Source organism: Myiozetetes cayanensis, unplaced genomic scaffold (genome assembly GCF_022539395.1).
Source record: "Myiozetetes cayanensis isolate MyiCay16 unplaced genomic scaffold, myiCay2020 scf5-8, whole genome shotgun sequence".
NCBI lineage: Eukaryota > Metazoa > Chordata > Aves > Passeriformes > Tyrannidae > Myiozetetes > Myiozetetes cayanensis.
Genome location: NW_026087742.1, coordinates 101663571 through 101684519, shown reverse-complemented (window position 1 = coordinate 101684519; position 20949 = coordinate 101663571). Strand labels below are relative to the sequence as shown.

Genomic DNA, 20949 nt, shown 5'->3' with positions numbered 1-20949 from the left:
AGAAACAAAGCACACAGACCACTACATAAAGGTTGTTAAAGTTTAATTATTTTTTTTACACTGTACATAACACATACAGCAATCCAAAGAAAGTCAGTAAAGCAAATATATAGTACTTTAAATAAATCACTGCTTTCTCTTAACTTAGCTTCTTCTGAAACAACATTCAGCATGTTTAAGGAAATCCACATGTAGATGGATTTCCTTACACATTTCCTCTTTTGAAAGAGCTTTTAAATAAGCTTAAGGTTGTTTCTGAGTCATTATAGTTCCTGTAAAAGCATTCACTTATTCTTATGAATAAGTTACATCAACAAGAAGGCCTTTAGCTGACAGACTTGTACTTTATCCACTGGTTTGGGCCACGCACTTCAAAGGGTGGCTCATTGAAGTAGATGTGGTGACCTAGTTCTTCCAGGGGAGGCTCTGGGTCAGTGGTAGCAAACTGAGCAGCTTCCTCAATCTCCTTCCTTACTGCCACATCAATTTCCTAAAGCAAGAATGGATGCTTATTAGAAGACAGCTCAGGAAAAAAAGCATCATAATTTTGAATTTAAATGCTATGATTGTATTGGCCAGAATTAGTTAACTCTGTCTAGAAACGTAAAATTAAAAACCTATAAAAATTCCCTCCCTACTAAGCTGTACCATTTTGGGTAGTACCAGTAACTTACTGACCCCACTGAGCCTCTACATACTCTGTTCTGATTCCATAGAATACTCAGTGTGTCCATACCATTATTTTTTAGACAGAGTTGACTAAAGGAATTACATTTGCTTAGAGGATTCCTGACTCCTTCACTATGATTTTTCCTATTCATAATTTCCCTTTCTGAGACTTACCCCTTCCTAGGGAGTCAAGCAAGCCAGGATAATTTTGATTTCTCTCTCTTAGTAAAGGACACCCAAAGTCTTACTCAGCACCCAAAAGCAAAAGGCCTTTCCAGCAGAACACAACTTCATTAGCTGGGGTGCAACAAAGCTTCAACCTCACTGACAGAAGTGGTGTTAAAGCAAACTCTAAAGAACAAAGAACGAGCAATGGACGCTGCCCGTGATGTGCTTTTCAGAGATCACCAGCATGTGACTGCTCAAGAGCTTTCTTATATAGCAACCAGAAGCCATACCTTTAGTTCTTCAACACTAGCAAGGTTGTTGTTGACCATTCTGTCCTTCAGCAAAGTGATGGGATCACTTTTGCTTCTCACTTCTTGGATTTCCTCTCTAGTACGATAGCTAGGAGCAAGATAGGCAAAGACATGAACGTTCTTCAGGGGTGCCCTTGAAGAGAGGGCAGGTTCTGGACACAGCTCCCTTTCAGAGAAAGGTGTGTCCACATAGTCAGGGATGCAATGAAAATACAGAACAGTAATCACGCCAAGGATGGTACAGCAATACCTAGAACCACCCCCCATAGATCTATGAATGCCAACTGAGCTGAAGTAGCTCCAAGGGAAAGGGGAGCAATCCCAGTCTGGGACAGTCACCATGAGGGACCATGTTTTGTCCTTCCCATCCCCCTTTAGGAAGCATGCTTCCAATTCACTGCAAGTTTCCAACAAAATGCTGGGATACAGCTCTACTTCATAGAGACAAATTCAGATTTGTCAGTTGGTGCAATGCCAATGTATGCTTGTATTTTTAGGAAGTGTTCTACCTGACTGGACAGTCCAAACTGTTCCTATAATTTTACCTTACAGAACTTTAAATACCCTAAAAACCCCATAAAAGCATGCTGCTTTTTAGTCAAAGCTTAATTAGTACACACCATAAAGTCACACTGAAAGCAGAATTTATTAATAGAAAGCACAGAAGTTTAACTGACTCTGTGCTTGTTCTAAAACCAAATTTCTCAGTTCTGAAAGTAATGGTATGTTACATGGCCACCAGATATCAACTGAGCAATGAGATGAGTGATCATAGCAATTTCATCATAATGTTTAAATGCTGATTTAAACACTGAATTTAAGAGTTTCATCTCTTAGAATTTGACCATCAATACTTACTTGTTTTCAGTAAGTGCTAAGAAAGAATGTGACAGTACCTTATTCCAGGGTCACTCATACTGTGGCCATGGTAACGATATGTCTGTAACTCCATCACAAGAGGGCCCTTAAAATGAAAAAACAATATAGAGAGTGTTACCACAGGTGACCAACTTGTTACAGCAGCAATCATCGGCTACAGGTGAATTGCACCAGCGATCAATTAGTTTAATTCAGTGCTTTCATCTCAATTTATGTAACATTGGTACATACAGATTCATTCACTAAAATGAAACCTAATTTTTTCAAACTGAACCTTATATTGATATTGTAAGATTTATTCTCATATTTTTACTAAGCAGCATTAAACAATTGCCTCCCAATGTCATTCCACCATTATTCAGAATATTTCAAATTACCTGTTGTTTCAGTGTAAGACTCTAACTTACAGAACCTTCATTACTTCACTGAGTATTAAAAATCTTCAAAACCATATTTGGGTGACAGACACTAACACTGACTCACAAAACTTTTACTTTACTTTCCATTTCTTACAAATATTGAATGATTATTACTTTACTTAATGCTTCCCCAAACTAATCACTTCACAAAAAGCACAACTGCCTGGCAGTCTTGACACCTTTCACAACACAATTTCACTGAGATAGAAATGGGGAAAAAGATGACAGTATAAATAATACATATAATAAGTGTTTGTTAATAAACTGCATGTTAATAAATTCTAACAAAAATTAGAAAACCACTCAATTGCATATGGGCTCAATACTGTGGAGAAAAGGGGACATAAAGGTCAAATAAAGTTCAACAGCAACTGGAGAAAATGGGCTAGATGAGGAACTTCTCATGCAGCAATAACTTGGCTAAGAGTTTCACCTATGGAGAAAGAACAACAATTACGGACTTACTTTTCCAGATCTACAGTACTCAGCTGCAAACTTTGCTGCTTCTCTAACACAGAGAACATCCATGCCATCCACCTGACAAAGAGAAACTACACGTTAAGGCATAAAAAATGACAGCCTACAAACTTCCAATTTCAGTACTTCCACCAGCGCAACAAGAATTCAGCTTCAAGCAAATATATGTAGATATAAAAGAAATACATATGTATGTATTGTGCAGGTGTGTGCACAACATCCCCCCCCCCAAAAAAAACCTGTGAATACTCACCCTGAGCCCTGGAATGAAGTACCCTCTTTTGTAGTAGTCAGTACTGGCTGCAGCTCTTTCAACTGATGTTCCCATTCCATACCGATTGTTCTCACAGATAAAAATACAAGGCAACTTCCATAAGGCAGCCATGTTGTACGTTTCAAATATCTGGCCCTGAAAGCAAAAGAGTAAGTTACATGTGGTCAGGGAGCTCAGCCTTCAAGCATCAGGCTCTACTGAAAATCCTTCAGTTGCAGAGGTCTAACTAGGAGAAATTTTAATACTAAAAGTGATCAGAAACCAGTACCTTGCTGCAGCTCAGAAGGAATAAAAGAGAAAATACACTGCATAAGGTAACTTTCAACTAGTGGTTTATAGAACTTAATTTTTAAACCTTTATCAGTATCTGTGTTAGGGTAGCACAAATCCTTCAAATTTAACTGCTGTATTTCAGCAACAGTCATAAAAAACTTGGCAACTGATTAACCTGGCAGGATGCTGCTACAGCAAAGTTTGACCACAGGGACTGCATCAGCCTTACTACTGTGAAATCAAAGACAGGGAAAATCAAGAACTGAGATCTCCACCTATGCTTTCAAAGTGGGAAACTCACTCAGTATACTCTAAACCACCAACTGCTTATCTGGCCTAATGTCTCAGCTGGTAACATGAAGACACTGGCTGGAATATCAACAGTAAGCAGCTCTGTGAGAATGCTCTGTCCTCTGTCTTCAGAAACCTAAGTGACATGTTTCTCCCTCTTCAGCAGCACTGTCATCTTCACTGCCATCATTCAGAGCTCTCCTGACAGCACAGGCACTTCAGGCTGTCACACTTAGGTGAACTGTAGGCAACTGGAAAGGGGGTAAAAAGAGTGCCTGGAAATCCCTCTTCCCATGACTGGTGTAATGTTCATGCAATTAACCAACTAGCCTTGCTCACTGCCTGAGTATCTAGAGCACTGCAGAAGGGAAGGAGCTAAAAAACTTTCCCTCCACTCCAGGGACAAGGGCCAAGTTCAAAATGGGGATGGAGAAGAACAGATGTTTGCACAGGTCCAAAGTATGACAAAAAAATATGCTACATTCCTGATGTGTAAAGAGCACCTACCAATTAACTGTTCACCTGAATCACCCCTCTGAGGCCTGTACAGTTCTTGAAACACATCCCTACTCAAATGCCTAAGACAACTCAATGCCCAGCTACCTACATGAAGTTCAACTCAGTGAACAGCACAACAAAAGCCTGGAGAAAAACTGCAGTGAGCTGTAGGACTGAGGGTGTGCATTGTTCCCCTTCTCTCCAGGATCTGCCTTTTCAGTATCAGTGGACTCCTTTAATAAAGTGTTCTTGTAGCAGGAAGCCCAACACAACGATCTTGGCATAAGTTCCGAGGTAGACGTTGCCTGCATTGCAGGTACTACACAGGCAGGGCAGAAGGTGCTCTCCCACTCCTCACAGGAATGGCAGAGCTCACAGTTCCCAGAAGGAAAATTGGTTACCCCCAGGCACACCGCTCAGAGCCACCCCAGACAACGCTCCTTTACCTGATTGGCGGCACCGTCCCCGTATAACGCCAGGCAGATTTCGTTTTTACCGAAGTATTTACAGGCCAGCGCGATCCCGGCTCCAAGGGGAACCTGTCACAGAGTACAGCACAAACCAGAAGTGTAGAACAATGTTACAGGAGCTGAAGACAGGCACCTTGTGAACTGTTAGGAGACATTTATGCTGTTAGGGACCTGCTCAACAAACAAGTTCTTACCCATCCACTTCCATTTGTTCCAATTGGTGTTACAGCCAAAATACAAACAAGAACTGTACTCTTAGTTTGAGTCATTTTTGCTACAGTTTACAAAATGGTGAGCAAACCAGAATAAGACAGAGCCACAGAGCAATGGTATCTGTATCAAGGTCACACCACAAAAACTGAGAGGAAACACTGGCAAAAGGACATGAGCCAAATTCAACTTGTACTTTGAAGTCATGTACATACCTGAGCACCAACAATACCATTGCCACCATAGAAGTTTTTGGTATACATGTGCATTGATCCTCCTTTTCCCTTTGCACATCCTCCTTTTCGACCTGAAACATGAATAACAAGTGATTTATTTTTCAAAGGAAAAATACTGTACAAATGGGAACATCTAATGCAATTCCTAAAGGCAGTAACACCAAGACCATGTCATTGTTGTCATGTGGAGTAAAGACACAATGGCACCTCTCCTCTTTCTTACTTAATGGTGGATCATTTTTATTATTGGTCTTTCGCATATCTTTCATATGTTTCACGTGAACTGTTATGGATTCTGACAGCTAGGGCCAAAGGAAAAAAGAAAAGTCTGATCTTAAGAAAAAGTTTTCTGATTAAGTGTAATTTAACTTTAATAAGTCCCCTCCACTTTTTGTACAATCCTCTCTTGTATTTGAGAATGTATTTACGAACTCCTGATTAACCAATGTCACTTTTTGCTACACTTTCTACTTAGAATACAAACCCGTTTCTCATGTAATTGTCAATTCTCCTGAGAAGTCCTTTATCTATAACTTGTTTCCTATAGGATCTTACCTACTACTCTTGTTTTGGGTTACTCTGCTTCCTTCTCCTTCAAAGACCTTTTGATTCTGTTATTTCTTGGTCACTGTAACTCAAGCTGTCTTCAGTTTGGCATTTTTAGTCAAGGTCTTTCTTTCCAGGAAAGGGCTCTAGCAGCACTCCTCTCCAGGAACTTTCCCCAAGTGTCATTTCTTAGAACAACAGTCTCTGTACTGCAGCTGCTCTTTCCCAATTAAAGGAGCCCCACTAAAGTCAAGCATAATGCTACAGAAAATGATGTGTGTCATGAAATGAAATAAAGAAAAACCCCCACCACATGATCACTTGTATTTTTAGTTTCAGGGCCAACAGAAGGCTTCAAGTCATGACAATATCCTCATTTACTTCCTGTCTTATCAGTATCCAGTGACTCTTGGCAAATCGATCATCCACTAGATTCTGGGTTTTTGTGCACATTATTAATATGCATTCTTAGCACACACATATGCTCTTTGTATACAAAATCATACCTCTTCTCTGCCCCAAAACATGCTTTCCTGTATTAACATTTCAAGCATGCAGATTCTCAGATCAAGTCTTTATTATACCCATGATTCTAAAGGCTTTCAAGCTCCTTATTAATTTTTCACTTCTGGCATCTGTTCACAGATCTCACAGGAGTTCAGCAGGCTGATCCTCTCCTCTCTTCCCTGCTCCATCCTCAACCATACTGTGAATAGCCATCTCTCCTTTCTGCAAAATCTCAAATCTAGATTATAATTTAATATTCTTCTTACAGTCAAATTTTCCCAAACAAATAAGTTGATCATTACAGGCAGTGTTTACGAGTCTTCCTAAGACTTCAGTAGCATAATTCTGAAAATCCAAATCTCCTAGGGAAGGTAACACCCTGTCCCACAGAGATCAAATGCCTACCACCAGCAACTTCCAAACTGTGCTGCAGCACAACAAATACAACATACGGTATTGAGAAAAATCTTGTGAATTTGTGCTTTTTTATTATTTTTTTATTCATTGCTTTTTGTAGTTAAAAGTGGTTGCATCATAAAATTAAAACACTGATTTATTCTGCTGTGTCACTAAACTGCTTCTGCAGCCCCAGTATACTTTGTGCATCTACATAATAATTTGAATAAAAACCTCTGACAAGTTCAGCAGCATGTGAACCCTCGTTTTCCTGAGCACACACCTGTAAGTTCAGCGAGGATTTCTCGAACAGGCACTCCCCGGGTGTAGGTAAAGCCGTGAGCTCTGTAGGCTGTTATCACATGGTCTGTAGGCTTTATGGCAGCTTCAATCCCTACACAGCAGGCCTCCTGTTATAAAGGAAAAGTAAGCTTAGCAATTAGGAAAAACACACAGCTTCCACAGCCAGCAGTGTGGCAAGAGCTCTGATCCCACATACATCCAGTATCAGCAGGTAACAGATACAGGAGACTGACGTAAATCCCAAGGGTCGCTGGCAGGCCTGGAGCTACAACAGCCTTGGGCTCCAAATTGCAACCTGAATGACTAGCAAAGGCACATGGGAAGGGAACCAGAACCTGCAAAAATCTTAAGGTTTTTTCTCCCAAATGAAGCATTTCAACTACCAAAACTCAAAAACCTCAGGGGATAATGGACAGACAGCAAAATTTCAGTAAGGTCATAAAGTTCCTTCTCCTGGATGCTTGCTTTTTAGTGGGCACATGATCCATGAGACATGGAAACAAAACCCATCAATTAAGCTTGAGGAGGAAGATGCAGGCCTTCAATTGAATTAAATATGCTGCAGTTGCTCATTTCTCACATTCAGCTGATCTTCAGCTGCACTGTGCCTTCTCTCTCTCTCTCCCTCCCAAGATCTCAAGGATTCCCTTTTGTGCTAAGACATTGTTTTGTAAAAGAGTCATGAACTAAATTATAGTTCCAGCTACAACTTCAGACATTGTACAGATATTCAGTTCTACATTTATTCTGCACTCTATTAAAATCCCTACAATCACAGAATCAGTTAGATTGGAAAAGACCTCTGAGATCATTAAGTCCAACCTATGACCCAACACACCACCATGTCAACCAGATCAAGCCACTCAGTGCCACATCCAGTCCTTTCTGAAACACCTGCAGGGGCAGTGACTCCAGCACCTCCCTCAGCAGCCCATTCCAATGCCCAGTCATTCTGTTTGAGCTTCTTCTTAATGTCCAACCTAAACCTCCCCTGGCACAGCTTAAGACCATGCCCTCTTGTTGGGTTGCTGATTGTCTGGGAGAAGAGACTGATGCCCATCTGGCTACAACCTCCTTTCAGGTAGTTGTAGAGAGTGATAAGGTCTTCCCTGAGTCTCCTCCTCTCCAGGCTAAACAGCCCCAGCTCCCTCAGCCTCTCCTCATAGGGCTTGTGCTCCAGTCCCTTCACCAGCCTCATTGCCCTTCTTTGGACACACTCAGCCCCTCAAAGTCCTTCCTGAACTGAGGGGCCCAGAACTGGACACAGCACTCCAGGTGTGGCCTCACCAGTGCTGAGTACAGGGCAAGGATCACTTCCCTGTTCCTGCTGGCCACACTGTTCCTGATACAGGCCAGGATGCCATTGGCCTTCTTGGCCACCTGGGCACACTGCTGGCTCATGTTCAGCTTCCTGTCAATCCAAACTCCCAGGTCCCTTTCTGCCTGGCTGCTCTCCAGCCACTCTGTCCCCAGCCTGTAGCACTGTAGGGGTTGTTGTGGCCAAAGTGCAGGACCCAGCACTTGGCCCTGCTGAACCTCATCCCATTGGAATCAGACCATCTCTCCAGTTTGTCCAGGTGCCTCTGCAGAGCCCTCCTGCCTTCCAGCTGATCAACACTCCCTCCCAACTTGGCATCCTCTGCATATTTGTTAATGGTAAACTCAGTCCCCTCATCTAAATGATCAATAAAGATGTTAAACAGGACTGGGCCCAGCACTGATCCCTGGGGGACACCACTGGTGACCGGCCACCAGCTGGATGCAGCCCCGTTCACCAACACTCTCTGGGCCCGGCCCTCCAGCCGGTTCCTGACCCAGCACAGAGTGCCCCTGTCCAAGCCATGGCCTGACAGCTTTTTCAGTGCTATGGGAGACCGTGTCAAAGGCTTTGCTGAGGCCCAGGTAGACACAGACACAGCCTCACAGCCTTCCCCTCATCCACCAGGTGGGTCCCCAGGTCATAAAAGGAGATCAGGTTGCTCAGACAGGACCTGTCCCTCTTAAATCTGTGCTGGCTGGGTCTGATCCCTGGACTGTCCTGTAAGTGCCATGTGATTGCACTTAGGATGATCTGCTCCATAACCCTGCCAGGCACTGAGGTCAGGCTGACAGGCCTGGAGTTCCCTGGATGCTCCTTTTGGTCCTTCTTGTGGATGGACATCACGCTGGCCAACTTCCAATCATTTGAGACCACCCCAATGAACCCTGACTGTTGCTAAATGATGGAGAGTGGCTCGGCAAGCTCTTCTGCCAGCTCCCTCATCAGCCTAGGATGGATCCCATCTGGTCCCATAGACCTGAGGATCTAAGTGGCTCGACAGGTCACTAACTGCTTCCTCCTGGATTACAGGGAGGCTATTCAGCTCCCAGTCCCTGGGACCTCAGCCTTTTCCTCATTTTTGGTAACTATGCTGTTGTTGTGTCCCCCCGCCATGTCCAACAAAGAATGGAGGTTTTCCTTGCCCCTCCTTTTGCTACTAATGTATTTATAAAACACTTTTTATTATCCTTTATAGAAGTGGCCAGATTAAGTTCTAATTGTGCTTCTGCTGTTCTAATTCTTTCTGCATGACCCAAGGACATCCTTAAAACCTTCCTAAGTTGCCTACCCCTCTTCCCAAAGATGATAAACCCTTTCTTCTTTTCACCTGAGTTCCTGCAAAAGCTCCCTGGCCAGCCAGTCTGGTCATCTTTCCCACCAGCTCACATTTCAGCACACAGGGACAGCTCGCTTCCACACTTTCAAGATTTATTTCTTCAAGTATGTCCATCCTTCCTGGACCCCTTTGTTTTTAAGGGCTGTTTCCCAAGGTACTCTCCGAATCAGCATTTGGAATAGGCCAAAATCTGCCCTCCAGAAGTCCAGGGCAGAGGTTTTATTGATGCTCCTCCTTTTATCACCAAGCATTGAAAAGTCCCTCACATTTCATGGACACTGTGCCCCAGACAGCCTCCGACCACCCTATCTCCCACCAGCCCCTCTCTGTTTGTAAACAGCAGGTCTAGCAAGGCCCCTGGTAGGCTCACTCACGAGCTGAGACAAAACTTGTCCTCCATACACTCCAGCAATCTCCTGGACTGCCTCTCCTTCACTCTGTTGAGTTCCCAGCAGACATCTGGCAGGTTAAAGTCTCCTACAAGAACAAGGGCTGGAGATCTTGAAGCATCTGCCAGCTGCTTGTGGAATAATTTATCCACCTCTTCATCCTGACTGGGTGGTCTACAACAGACTCCCACCAGGATATCAGCCTTGTCAGCCTTCCCCCTGATTCCTACCCACAGGCACTCAACCTTACTGTCACTGACCTCAAGTTCTACAGAGTCAAGAAACTCCCTAACACAGAGCCACCCCTCCACCTCTCCTACCTCACCTGTCTCTTCTGAAGAGCATGTAGGATGCTAAGTAAGCTAAAACAACATAAAATCTCCAGAAAGAAAAAAATCTTACCTGACCATCATATAAGTGGCAGAAGCCACGAATAATCTTCTGCTTGTAGAGCTGGTCAGACTTGAGCTCCATGCGCCGTATGGTCTGCATGGTCTTGTAGTAATGGAGCCCCTCCTCTCGAGTCATCACTGCCGTGGTACTGGGGCCTTCTTCCAGGCGATGGAGGTCACATTTCTGCAAGGTTAAACAAATAGTTATTTCCTGAAAATAATTCATCCTATTTAGGAATATTATTTGATTATTGTTTATGATGTACCATTTTCAAATTCAGAATACAGAGTGTAATAATACTTTTTTTAAAAAAAAAGCCAGTCAAACCTAAATTCATAGGTCAAAATAACTGCAAGGTTTGGGCACTGTTTCCAAATTCAGGGAAATAAAAGCCTTACTTTTAATACAGATTTACACTCACAAAATGAAGCCTTGTTGTATCTACAAGGAGTAGATGAACTACAGCCCTCAGAAAATAAGGAAAAAAGGAACACTTACATGGTTGTTACAGGCCAAATACTTGGTAAGAGCTACAGAGGTTTTATGAAGTGAAAAGAGAGACAGAGACTTTCCTTTGTAAAACAGTTTCTGGCCCTAAGACACTGGACCTCCCCTCTGCTACCATAAGCATTAATAAAGCATTGCTGCACCAGCCATGCTGCCAGTTCAACCACCACGTGTGCAGCACAATTTCCTCCCCAAACCATGGACTCTACTGATGGAGGGCTAATTCTAGGCACCCATGCAAAATAAATTAAAAAATTTAAAATAAAATAATAATAATAAATAAACAGCTAAGTTCAGTGGAAGAGACCAAACAAGTTACTCTGTCAGTGCAGATTAAATGGCCAAAACACTTCTATACAGGTTAAAGACAGTTTTTATTGCAGCAAAAGTCTCTTCAGAGCAAATCCAGTGACACCTTAGATGAACTGGGTATAACACATGGGCACACTACTCTAAGACAACTCTGCTTCCAAGTTCACATAAAAATAGAAACTTTGCAGTTTTGTCACCAACACAGGACCAAATGTTAAATCCGTATCCGTCCAGAAAGGACTTGTCATATAAATATATGTTCCTTCCCTTCCACCTGTGAAACAATTTTAATACTTTACAGGCACAGATAAACAGCAAAAGGCTGGAAGAAAAACTAAGTGATTTCTTTCAGATTTTCTCTCATCAGTTTCTGAATGAAATGCCAGCACAAAAGCTACAGCCAATGGAAGCATCACTTTTTCCTAAGACCCAGGCACAGGGAAAAGCTGACAGAATATAACACAAGTTTTTTGAGCAGCACCAAATCAAGCATTAAAAGGATGCCATACTTTTTCCTCAAAACCCCATAGAGACCTCAATCAGCTGCACATTTGGGATAGGCTGCAAATACCAGCTAATTGTTTTAAGAGCATTAAGGAAACATTAATATGCTTCCCTCAGAACAGAAAAGGTTCCTTAGCTCCCTTCCCACTCTGTTCTCACAGATACACTGCAGCATCACAGCGGCAAAGAATCACAACTTCACGTTCTTAAGAAACACTGCCAAGCACAGTTACTTCCAGCTGCACTGAGTAGTCCGGTCAGAGAGTGAGGGCTTTGGTTCTGGAAATTCAAACAGTATTCTCCCAATTGAAAAAAAATATGGGAGCAAGTCCATCATGTCAAGATGTGCAACAAACGCTAACAGAGAATGCCAGTATTAAGTGTTCTTTACCTTAATCTCAAAGGAAGCTTCACTTGCAAAGTCCCCATAGTTACGTGATGCCACCATCACTCGAGAGGCCTTAAGAAAAAGACACAACCAAAGCATGAGCAATATTTAATTATCAAGCACAAGTAGGCAAATTTTCAAATAATTTTTCAGAGTACTCCCCAAACTGAAACAATGTACAAATTAAACTCACCAGTGGCATATCCCTGTAAGGCTGAAGAACATTTATTCTGTATAAATGTGTTTAAGTCCTTTAAAATCTAGTAATTAAAATTAAGATTAAAAAAAAATAATTCAAATCTGTAATATCCTTGATTACCTAAAATAAACCCAGTAAGTTTCAAGAGATTGTGAAGATCATCAAAACCACAGAAATAATTGTTTTTCCCCTCACGTGCCAGATTGCCTATGCAAGGATGGACAGACCAATGCAGATTTTAATGGCTCTCTGGGCTGACTGGAATTTTGCCTTGATAGAACAAAAAAACACCCCCAAAACCAAAACCAAAACACAAACGTAACAAAAAATCCCAAAACAAACAACCCTCCCCCAACCCCAAAGAAACAAAAAGAACCCAGCAGATTTCTGGGTTCTCCACTCTTTCTTTTCAATAGGAAGAGAAGCTGGAGGGATTCAAGGCAGTGACAATGAAGAGAGAGAGTATTTCAGTGAGCAACAGCATGGCCACTCCTTAAAAATGATATGGAAACACAGAATGTACCTGAGGATATGTGAAACACAGAACAAAAAAGGGGCATGGCAGGGGAGAGATAAGAAAGATGTTTGAAAATACATTACTGGTCTGTTTGAAGAACGAACACAGGCTATTAACTAATGAACACTGGTGTTTCACTGCAGCACCTGACAGGATGGGCATGTGTCCATGTATGCACTGTGGCCACAGACAAGGAACACACCACGTCTGCAGTGGCAAATTGTATTGCTTAATTAAGTTACACAACAATTTCATTAAATCAGGAAATTCACCTAAATTTAGCTCAAGGTTAATTATTTCAAAATTTTGAGAATGTCACTGTTTCCAAACAAAGGTCTGATTGACAGGTATGAAGCTTGGAAAAAAAAAACCTCAGGAGACGTTTCTCAATCCATCTTGGTTACCTACTCTGTTGCAGATTTGATTTAGCAGTAACATTCCCCCCTCCCCCTGCCCTATTATCAGATTTATGTAAGGTTTTAATTTAAACCAGGTTTCTACACTGTTACCACAGTGCATCAGTATTACTGGTGAAGAAAAGCTATTTCACTTCTAGAGCTGGAAGTAAATCAACAGTCCGGGATCTGCAGAATCATGGAATGGCTGGGCTTGGGAGGGGGGTCTTTAGGCCACCTGGTTAAACCCCTGCCCTGAACACGGGGCATAAAAGCAACACTGAGGAGTCTGTACAAAAGTTCTGACACATGGCCAGTACAGGTATCAAAAGCAAACCTTGACAAGACTGATAGAGGCCTTACCTCACTAACAGCTCCCTAGGTTAGCAGCATTTGGAAGGAAAAAAGAGGGAAGAAAAAAAAAAGAGTAAGTAGTTGTACCAAACAATTAGGGCAGGAGAAGTCAGCAAATTATCAGCCAACTAGAACACAACACTGCAAGTGGTACTTTCCATACATGGAAATCCACATGTAAAGTCTGGAAAGTGCTCAAAGCATATATGAAACAATGCTTTGTGGATTAAGTCTACTTCTATTTATTTGGTAATTTATGCCTTCACTACAAGTGCCTAGGAGCAATTCAAGGTAAGTATTTACCGTATTGGTTAAGCACTAGGATCCAAAAATCAATTATACTAAGATATCCAAGTTTGGCATTCCAGGAAAATGCAGTATCTCAGGAGCAGGCTGAGTACTTGTAGTAAAGGACTAATTTTAGGCACCCGTATTTGCAAAATTTAATTTAATCTGCAAAATTCCAGATATTTTACTTGTGAACTAGGAAATACTTTTCAGATATGAAGCCCCAACACACATAGGAAGATCTCCCAGTAAATGTGCTCCCTTGCGTGATTCTCACAAATCCAATCACTCATAAGCAGTGAATGCCTGGGTAAGAGACCTGCCTTAGAACAGGGGTACAGACACGGATCTGCTCTCCATGGCAAAAAGGCAGCTTCCAGCAACCAGGAAGCACCTCTTTAACTCTGATCTCGCCAACAATTTTTTCCTCAGCAGGGTTAATTTTTCCCTTTATGGCCACAGTCATTACAGTGGAATAAGGAGAACAAAGAGGTAAAAGCATGATTTTTCACACGAAGGAGATAAAACACAGCAGATGACACAAAACCAGCAAACTCTGAAAGAAAAACGCATGCAGAGATCGCACGGGGCTGTTGGCTGGGCCGGGGCAGTGGTGCAGCTCAGCCAGGCCCTCAACTCCAAACGGGCCCAGCAGCGCGTTCATTACCCCTGAGAGGGATCTGATCTGCGCTGTCAAAATATACACGGAACGGCATAAATTAAAGCGCTGCGCCACCAGGCCCTTACAGAGCGAGCTCCTGCGCGCGGCGACCATGTTACTGTCACTGAGGAGCCTCACGGTCTTCAGAAAGGAAAAAAACGCCACAAAAAAATCCCTTTTTTTGGTTATTCTTTAATTTTTCCTTTTTTTTTTATTTCTTTTTTCGGTCCGCCGGCACCAACTCCCCGGGCCGTTCCCGCCCGTCCCCCTCCCGCGCGGGGCGGTTCCCGCAGCGCTCCCGCGCGGCCGCCTCCGCCCCCCTTCCCCCGCGGGCAGCCGCTCCCCGTCCGGGCCGGCACCGGCCGCACTCACCGTCCTCCCGGCGGCCGCCGGGCCCTGCAGCACCCGGGAGAGCGCGGCCAGCAGCATCTTGCGCATGGGGCGGGCAGGGGCGGCGCGGGGCGGCAGCGCCTGGCGCGGACCCCCGACCTCGGATCTCCTTCAGCAGCCGCCGCCGCCCGGGCCGCGACCGCCGCCTCTCGCTGCGTGCCCGCGCATGCGCGGAGGGGTGCGGCGCTGCGGAGGGGCAGCGCCGCCTGCCGGGCTCCCGCAGCCGCTAAAGGTCATTAAAGGTCATTAAATGTGGGAAGGGCCCGGTTTGTTGGCGTCGGGATTGCCACGGACCTGCTCCGGCATGGGCGTCAGGAGGAGTTTTGGGCGTTAGGGAGGATTTCTTCACATAAAGGGTGATTTGCCGCTGGGATGGGCTGCCCGGGGAGGCGGTGGGGTCGCCGTCCCTGGGGGTGTTGAAGGACGGACTGGACGTGGCACTCGGTGCCCTGGTGTGGTTGATGTGGTGATGTTCGGTCATGGGTTGGACAGGATGATTTCAGAGGTCTTTTCCAACCCAACTGATCCTGTGATTTTGGTGCGGACAGGTGGGGTTAGGGCACGTCCCCGCCGCTGTCCTCAGACACCGTCGGTGGGGGCTGCGCCTCAGGGCTGACTTTGCTGTGCTGCTCCGTGCGAGCTGCTCGGTGCCCGCACGTTCCCGCATTTGTAAATGGATACAGTGACTGTTGAAGTGGTTCCTGTAATGTCACAAGCATCCATCCCCTGGAAAATACACAGCAAAGTTAATATTTAAGTTAGTGTTCTAGTGTCCTCTCATCACACCACACCTGCTGATCGCTCCAGAACAGCCTCCCCTTTTCCTGCTGCCAGCCCTGGGCACACTCTGAGATTGGATGCGGGTTTGCTGCAGAGTGTCCAAGCCAGGTTACCCACTGGCACTGCTGTCCTGGCTCCCACCTCTGCTCTGCTTCCCTGAACAGTGCTGCCAGCAGCATTAGCATAACCCTGCAGCTGAACACTGAACAGATACAGCTGATAGATAATGCACCCTCCTCTGCCCCACCCTACACCCAAAAAACACTGAAAGAAAAAAACACAAAACCAACAAAACAATAGAAAGTAAATTCTCTTCACCTGTGGGCATCACAAATACGTCTGCTGAGTCCTGAGGGTTGCACAGAGCTCAGCACATTTGCAGCACAAGTGCTAAATGCTTAAGGTGTAATTGGCACTGAAAATGTGTTCCTCAAGCTACACCCTCAGCCTGTATCAGAGAGGACAGAAAGTGATGTCTGTTTCCAAAATACAGCCTCATCTGGATCCCCACTGTACTGTTCAACTCCCTCCTTGTCTCCCCACCTGTTCCATTAATCAGGACACCAGTGGCTAATGTGATTTCTTCCTCACCTTCTCTGTAATGCAGAGTAGGAAGAGAGGTAGCCATCTCATTGCCGGTGGACTGAAAATTACCAAACTTTCTTCAGCTTTAAGCACTGGTGACAGTGCAGAGCATTGGCAGTGCTCAGCATCCTACCTTTGTGCTGCTGCCCTGCAGGCTCCCTAAAGGTATGTGTGCTGTGCCTTTACATAGGCTGGGATATATAAAAGAAGCACTTTTCAGATCTAAGAACAAAATCTGAAAATAGTATCACTTTTGCAGTAATGAAATCTACCTGTGGGTAGCCAGATAATGCTGGTTTTGATTGTCCCTAGGGATGAAGCAGTTCTTGCTACCACACTGGTAAAGGCATGTCTCTACAGGGGCTTCTTGAGGAGTCATTTCTGGCATGCAAATTTTTGGAAGTTTGAATTTTGTAAGTCTGCTCTGCACTGCTAAGCAAATTTAGACGATGTTGATGAAGCAACCAGAGGAACAACAGCAGCTGGCCTCCAAGAGAATAAAAAGCAAAGTGAACAGGTTGATCTGTTGCTTCAGAAGGGTGTCTTCAGTCTGTAGCACTTCACCACTTGGAAAGCGAGCATGGACTTGCTGCAGATGTTGTTCTGCAGGCAGGGAGTGGCTCCTCTGCTGGAGAAAACATTATCCCAAAGGTCTATGTAAGATTTTCCCCAGGGCTTCCAAGGTGCTGTGACAGATCCAGAGGTCCCAGGCCATTTGTGAAGCATAGCCATCTCTGTCTGGAATTTTGCAAGCTGCATTTTTTCAATCAGTCTGCACAGTCCTGGAGAGATTCCTGATGGATTCATGCACACACCAGTTACCTCAGTGAGACTCATGGAACACAAATAAGAGTGTACTCCTGCCCCACTCAGGTTTATAGCAAAGCCAAGTGGCACCTGGACTGGGATGACTTGCTCTGAGGATTCTGAAGCTGTCAGAATTTCCTGCAGTACATGTCAGAACAAGGATTCACCAGTTTTAATAGTTTTCACATTCTAGAAGTGAGGTTCCTTAAGAGAATGAAGTGTTCTGGTATCTGTACATGAGACAGAAAGCTTCTGGCAAACTCATGTGCCAACTGCACCAAGCAACATTGTGAAGTAAAGGTTTCAAGAGATCTTATGAACAATTGTTAACTGTGGACATGCTCCTGCTCAAAGGAAGAATTATTATTACTGTTATTATTACAAAAGAATACAGTTAAGCTTATTTCATGTTCAGTGTCCATTACATGTTTCTTCTCCTAATGAAAGAAAAAAAGCAAAGAAATTTGTATAGTTACACAATTATAGACTGATATGTTATTAACACTTCTAATAGTCATGGAAAATAGTTATTTTTGATGGGAAAGGACCCATTTTTGTCCTCTCTGGAAATACAGTAAAACACTGATTTATATTACCTCTGCCAATTTCTTTGTTTTTCATGGTATTTCATTAATATTCATATAGTTTCTGTATTAAAAACTCTTAAAACATCCTGAAATTATTAAATTGTCCTACAGAAAAATAATGCAGAAAGCTAATTTATTAATGATGTAAACAACAAAAAGGGCAACATAATAAAATCATAAGCAGAGAATGACACTAGAAAATTATTTAATGAAAGGTGATTGTGTAATATTTCATAATGGAGTACCTTGCCATGTGTGACTCTAGTATTACATCAAGGGTGTGTTGCGTGGCAGTTGGCCAAAACTTTTTGTTTTCTATTGTTCTGGGTGTGATCCTAAAATGTTATCATTTTTCGGATTGCAGCTGCTGTTACAGATGGCTGCCGTTGGCAGAGGGGAGCGTCCGGCATTCAGGACTCGCCCCAGCTCCCTGCCTTTCTGCATCCAGGAGGAAGCAATCCCCGCCTCATTCCAGCATCCCGAAGATTGCTGCCTGATTTTTCTTCCCCCCCTGCCACTGCAGATCTCAGTCACAGCAGGCAGCCAGGACGGCTGCCATGGAACAGCTTGTGGCCACACCGCTCCAGCCTCACTTCCTCCGTGGGAGAATCCGCACTGGGATATGCTTGCCCAGGTCTCCTGAGTAGCACCGTGTGGTGGCGCCTGAAGTCGTAATATCTGTTCTCCATGTTCATTTAATTCCAAACGCTCGAGGCAGCAGGAGGCCGTGCAGCAGCCCTCCTGAGTGGCACTTGGATGGCACTGCGCAGCGTGACTCTGCTCTGTGCTCGGTGGCGTGTGGGTCTGTGTGGCACGGTGAGCTGGCTCTGCCTTGGAGGACAGGCTGGGAAGGATGGTGGCATTGTCTTATCTATGCTGGTCACGCAGCAGCTTCCAGAACCCTGCCCCGGCTTCTTCCTCGTGGGAAGCAGTCAATTAACTCCAAGAGAGAGCACACAAGTGGATGAGCATATTCAGATGTGAATGACAGGGAACCAGGTCCTGGGACTGAACTGAAGAATTAAATTATCAAACAGAACAGATGTAATCTTAGTTCCTTTTCCATGTTTAAAACCTGTATTACCAGCTTCACTCCAGATGCATCCTCCTATTGTAGATATACTACACTCTGCTGCAAACTGCTCAGTGGGAACAATTCTTTTTCTCTCATTATTCTTTGAGTTTCCATTTGTTTTATCTCCTCCCATTTTTCTTCCTGTACTCTCCACTATCATTTGATTTTCTTGCCGAAACATTTCTTTTATCAGTATTCCTCTCTTCCTTTTCTCAGGTCCACATTGTTTCTCTCCCCTTTCTCACAGAAAATATCTTTATTTTGCTGTTTTGTCTCCCATCCCTTCTGACTAATTCCCATTCTGTTCTACATTTCCTAGTAGTTCCTGCTTTAGACAGCAACATAGATGGGAGAATTAGAACAATTAATTATACTGTCAAAATCTTTCAGATTATTTGTTTCCTTTGGACTCATAGGAGTTTGGAAGAGAAGCAGTTTTCTAGGATCTTCCAGATGTTCTGCTTCTAGTGGTGATAGAAAAATGGATTAAGAAAGTATCATTTTTGTTCATCATTCTGGTTGCTTTTCTGCATTATTATTTGGAAAGTACCAACATCTTGAAGAAGCAACACGCCAATAAAGTTATAATGTAATTTTTCATGCTTGAATTATTTATCTTTTTATGCTTCTGTGCTTCCCATTATGTTAACTTATATTTTTTTTAGTCCCAGAAGCAATTAGTATTAAAACATACAGAGAAACACTGCTGTATAAAACGTTCTATCCATTTGCATAGTAAAGTCCCATGGGAAAAGAGGTGTTACTTTACTCTTCTGGGTAAGCCCAACTATGGTAGAGATATGTGAATGTAACATTGATCAGCTTGAAAACTGTGAGGAAAAGAAAACAGATATATTTTCTGTTGTTGCTGTATCTCACTGAGAAATTGTGCTTGGGGCTCAGTTCAGTCCTTCTACATTTTGAAATCATACATGTCTTTCAGGTATATACCAAGGTATAGTTTTATTCAAAATCAAGATCTTAGACTTTGTGTCTGTGAAGCTCAGGCAAATGCTCCAAAAAAACATTTTGTGAAATAAATTCATGGAAAGCTCTGTGAAGAAACCAACTATTTGTACTTTGTGATTTTTACAGAGGCATCCTTCTTCTCCTGTATTCTATTTCCCAGCACCTTACAGATAACATTCCTCTTGATAAAGCTCTGTGTAACACCTGCCCTTTTCACAGTGGTAGAACATTTTTGAACAACACTCACTTGTGAGTGCCGAATTCTTTCCTGAGGGATTATTGCCAGCCCCAGTGCTCCCTGCCTGCCTTTTCTTTGCTGGCTCCTGCTCTCTGCTTCCAGGTATAAACCACTGATTTACATCCTGACATTCAGACCACTCTTCCACTTTTACAAAGAACTGAATTCTGATCCTTTGCCCCTCTCCAGTTTACATCTCTCCAAAACTAAATGGGAGATTCCATTCTTCCTTATCCCTGCTAATGATGCAATTGAATAGTACAGGCACAAGGAAAGAGTTTTCCAGAATGGTGTTACCAGCAGAATCATAGATTAACTATTCTTTTATTATCGACTTTTTGGAATTTCAGAGGGGAAAAACCGAGAGCTGTGTAGCAGGAGTGCCGTGAGGCGGCAGTGTAGCCCAGGCATGGAAGCGCCTCTGCACTTTCCCCTGTAGCCGATAGTGAACTATTGCGGCAGTGGGGCACTGAAGGTTGCCTAGTTACTTGGGAAAGTCATGTTAGGATAACATTAAGGGAACAAACTGAAAATAAACTGGTTACACTAGAAAGGGTGTGACCACTTGGTATTGCTTGCCCAGTTTTGTCTGTAGTGTTTATTTCCTTTCCCTGAGAACAAGAAGGGGATGTTTCAGTACCCAATTTGTTGTCATTGCCCCCAGTCCCCTGGCTCCCTCAGGGGAAGGAGTGCCTAGTCCAGATTTGTCCTTCAGTAATCTTGATGTTTATCTGGTTTGAATGAAGCTCATGCACTTGAGCAGAATCGAATTCATGCAGCCCTCCTCCCCACACCAGAGAAACACAGCTGTCAACTGGTTGCAAAGTTTTCTGAACCTCTGCAAAGTCCAAGCCAGTCCTATGGGATACAGAAGGGGTCATGTATCACAAAGTAAACAGTCCTGAGGGATGTGTCATGACCATTTGATACCAAGCTCTTATGATATGAAGCCATTTTGCACTAAACCACGTTGTTTCTGACAACCCTTAGCAGATTGTGGTTCATCCCTTCCTTACTTTGGTTTGGG

General features: G+C 43.6%; 1 protein-coding gene across 2 annotated transcripts; it reads right to left on the bottom strand.

Annotated features, from left to right (window-relative positions):
- Positions 1–26: 26 nt before the first annotated feature.
- On the bottom strand, positions 27–15045 carry PDHA1 (pyruvate dehydrogenase E1 subunit alpha 1). Of its 2 annotated transcripts, XM_050332564.1 has the most exons (12): positions 14864–15045; positions 13552–13566; positions 12081–12149; positions 10376–10549; positions 6908–7034; positions 5155–5246; positions 4706–4798; positions 3177–3332; positions 2912–2983; positions 2045–2112; positions 1128–1236; positions 27–490 (listed from the first exon to the last, which is right to left on the bottom strand). In XM_050332564.1, exons 1-12 carry the CDS (start codon positions 14927–14929, stop codon positions 326–328), a joined length of 1206 nt encoding a protein of 401 aa, XP_050188521.1. In that variant the 5' UTR covers positions 14930–15045; the 3' UTR covers positions 27–325. The 2 variants fall into 2 exon arrangements, with proteins under 2 accessions (XP_050188521.1, XP_050188522.1); XM_050332565.1 differs by lacking the exon at positions 13552–13566 and having other exon boundaries at positions 14864–15019.
- Between the last annotated feature and the right edge of the window lie 5904 nt (positions 15046–20949).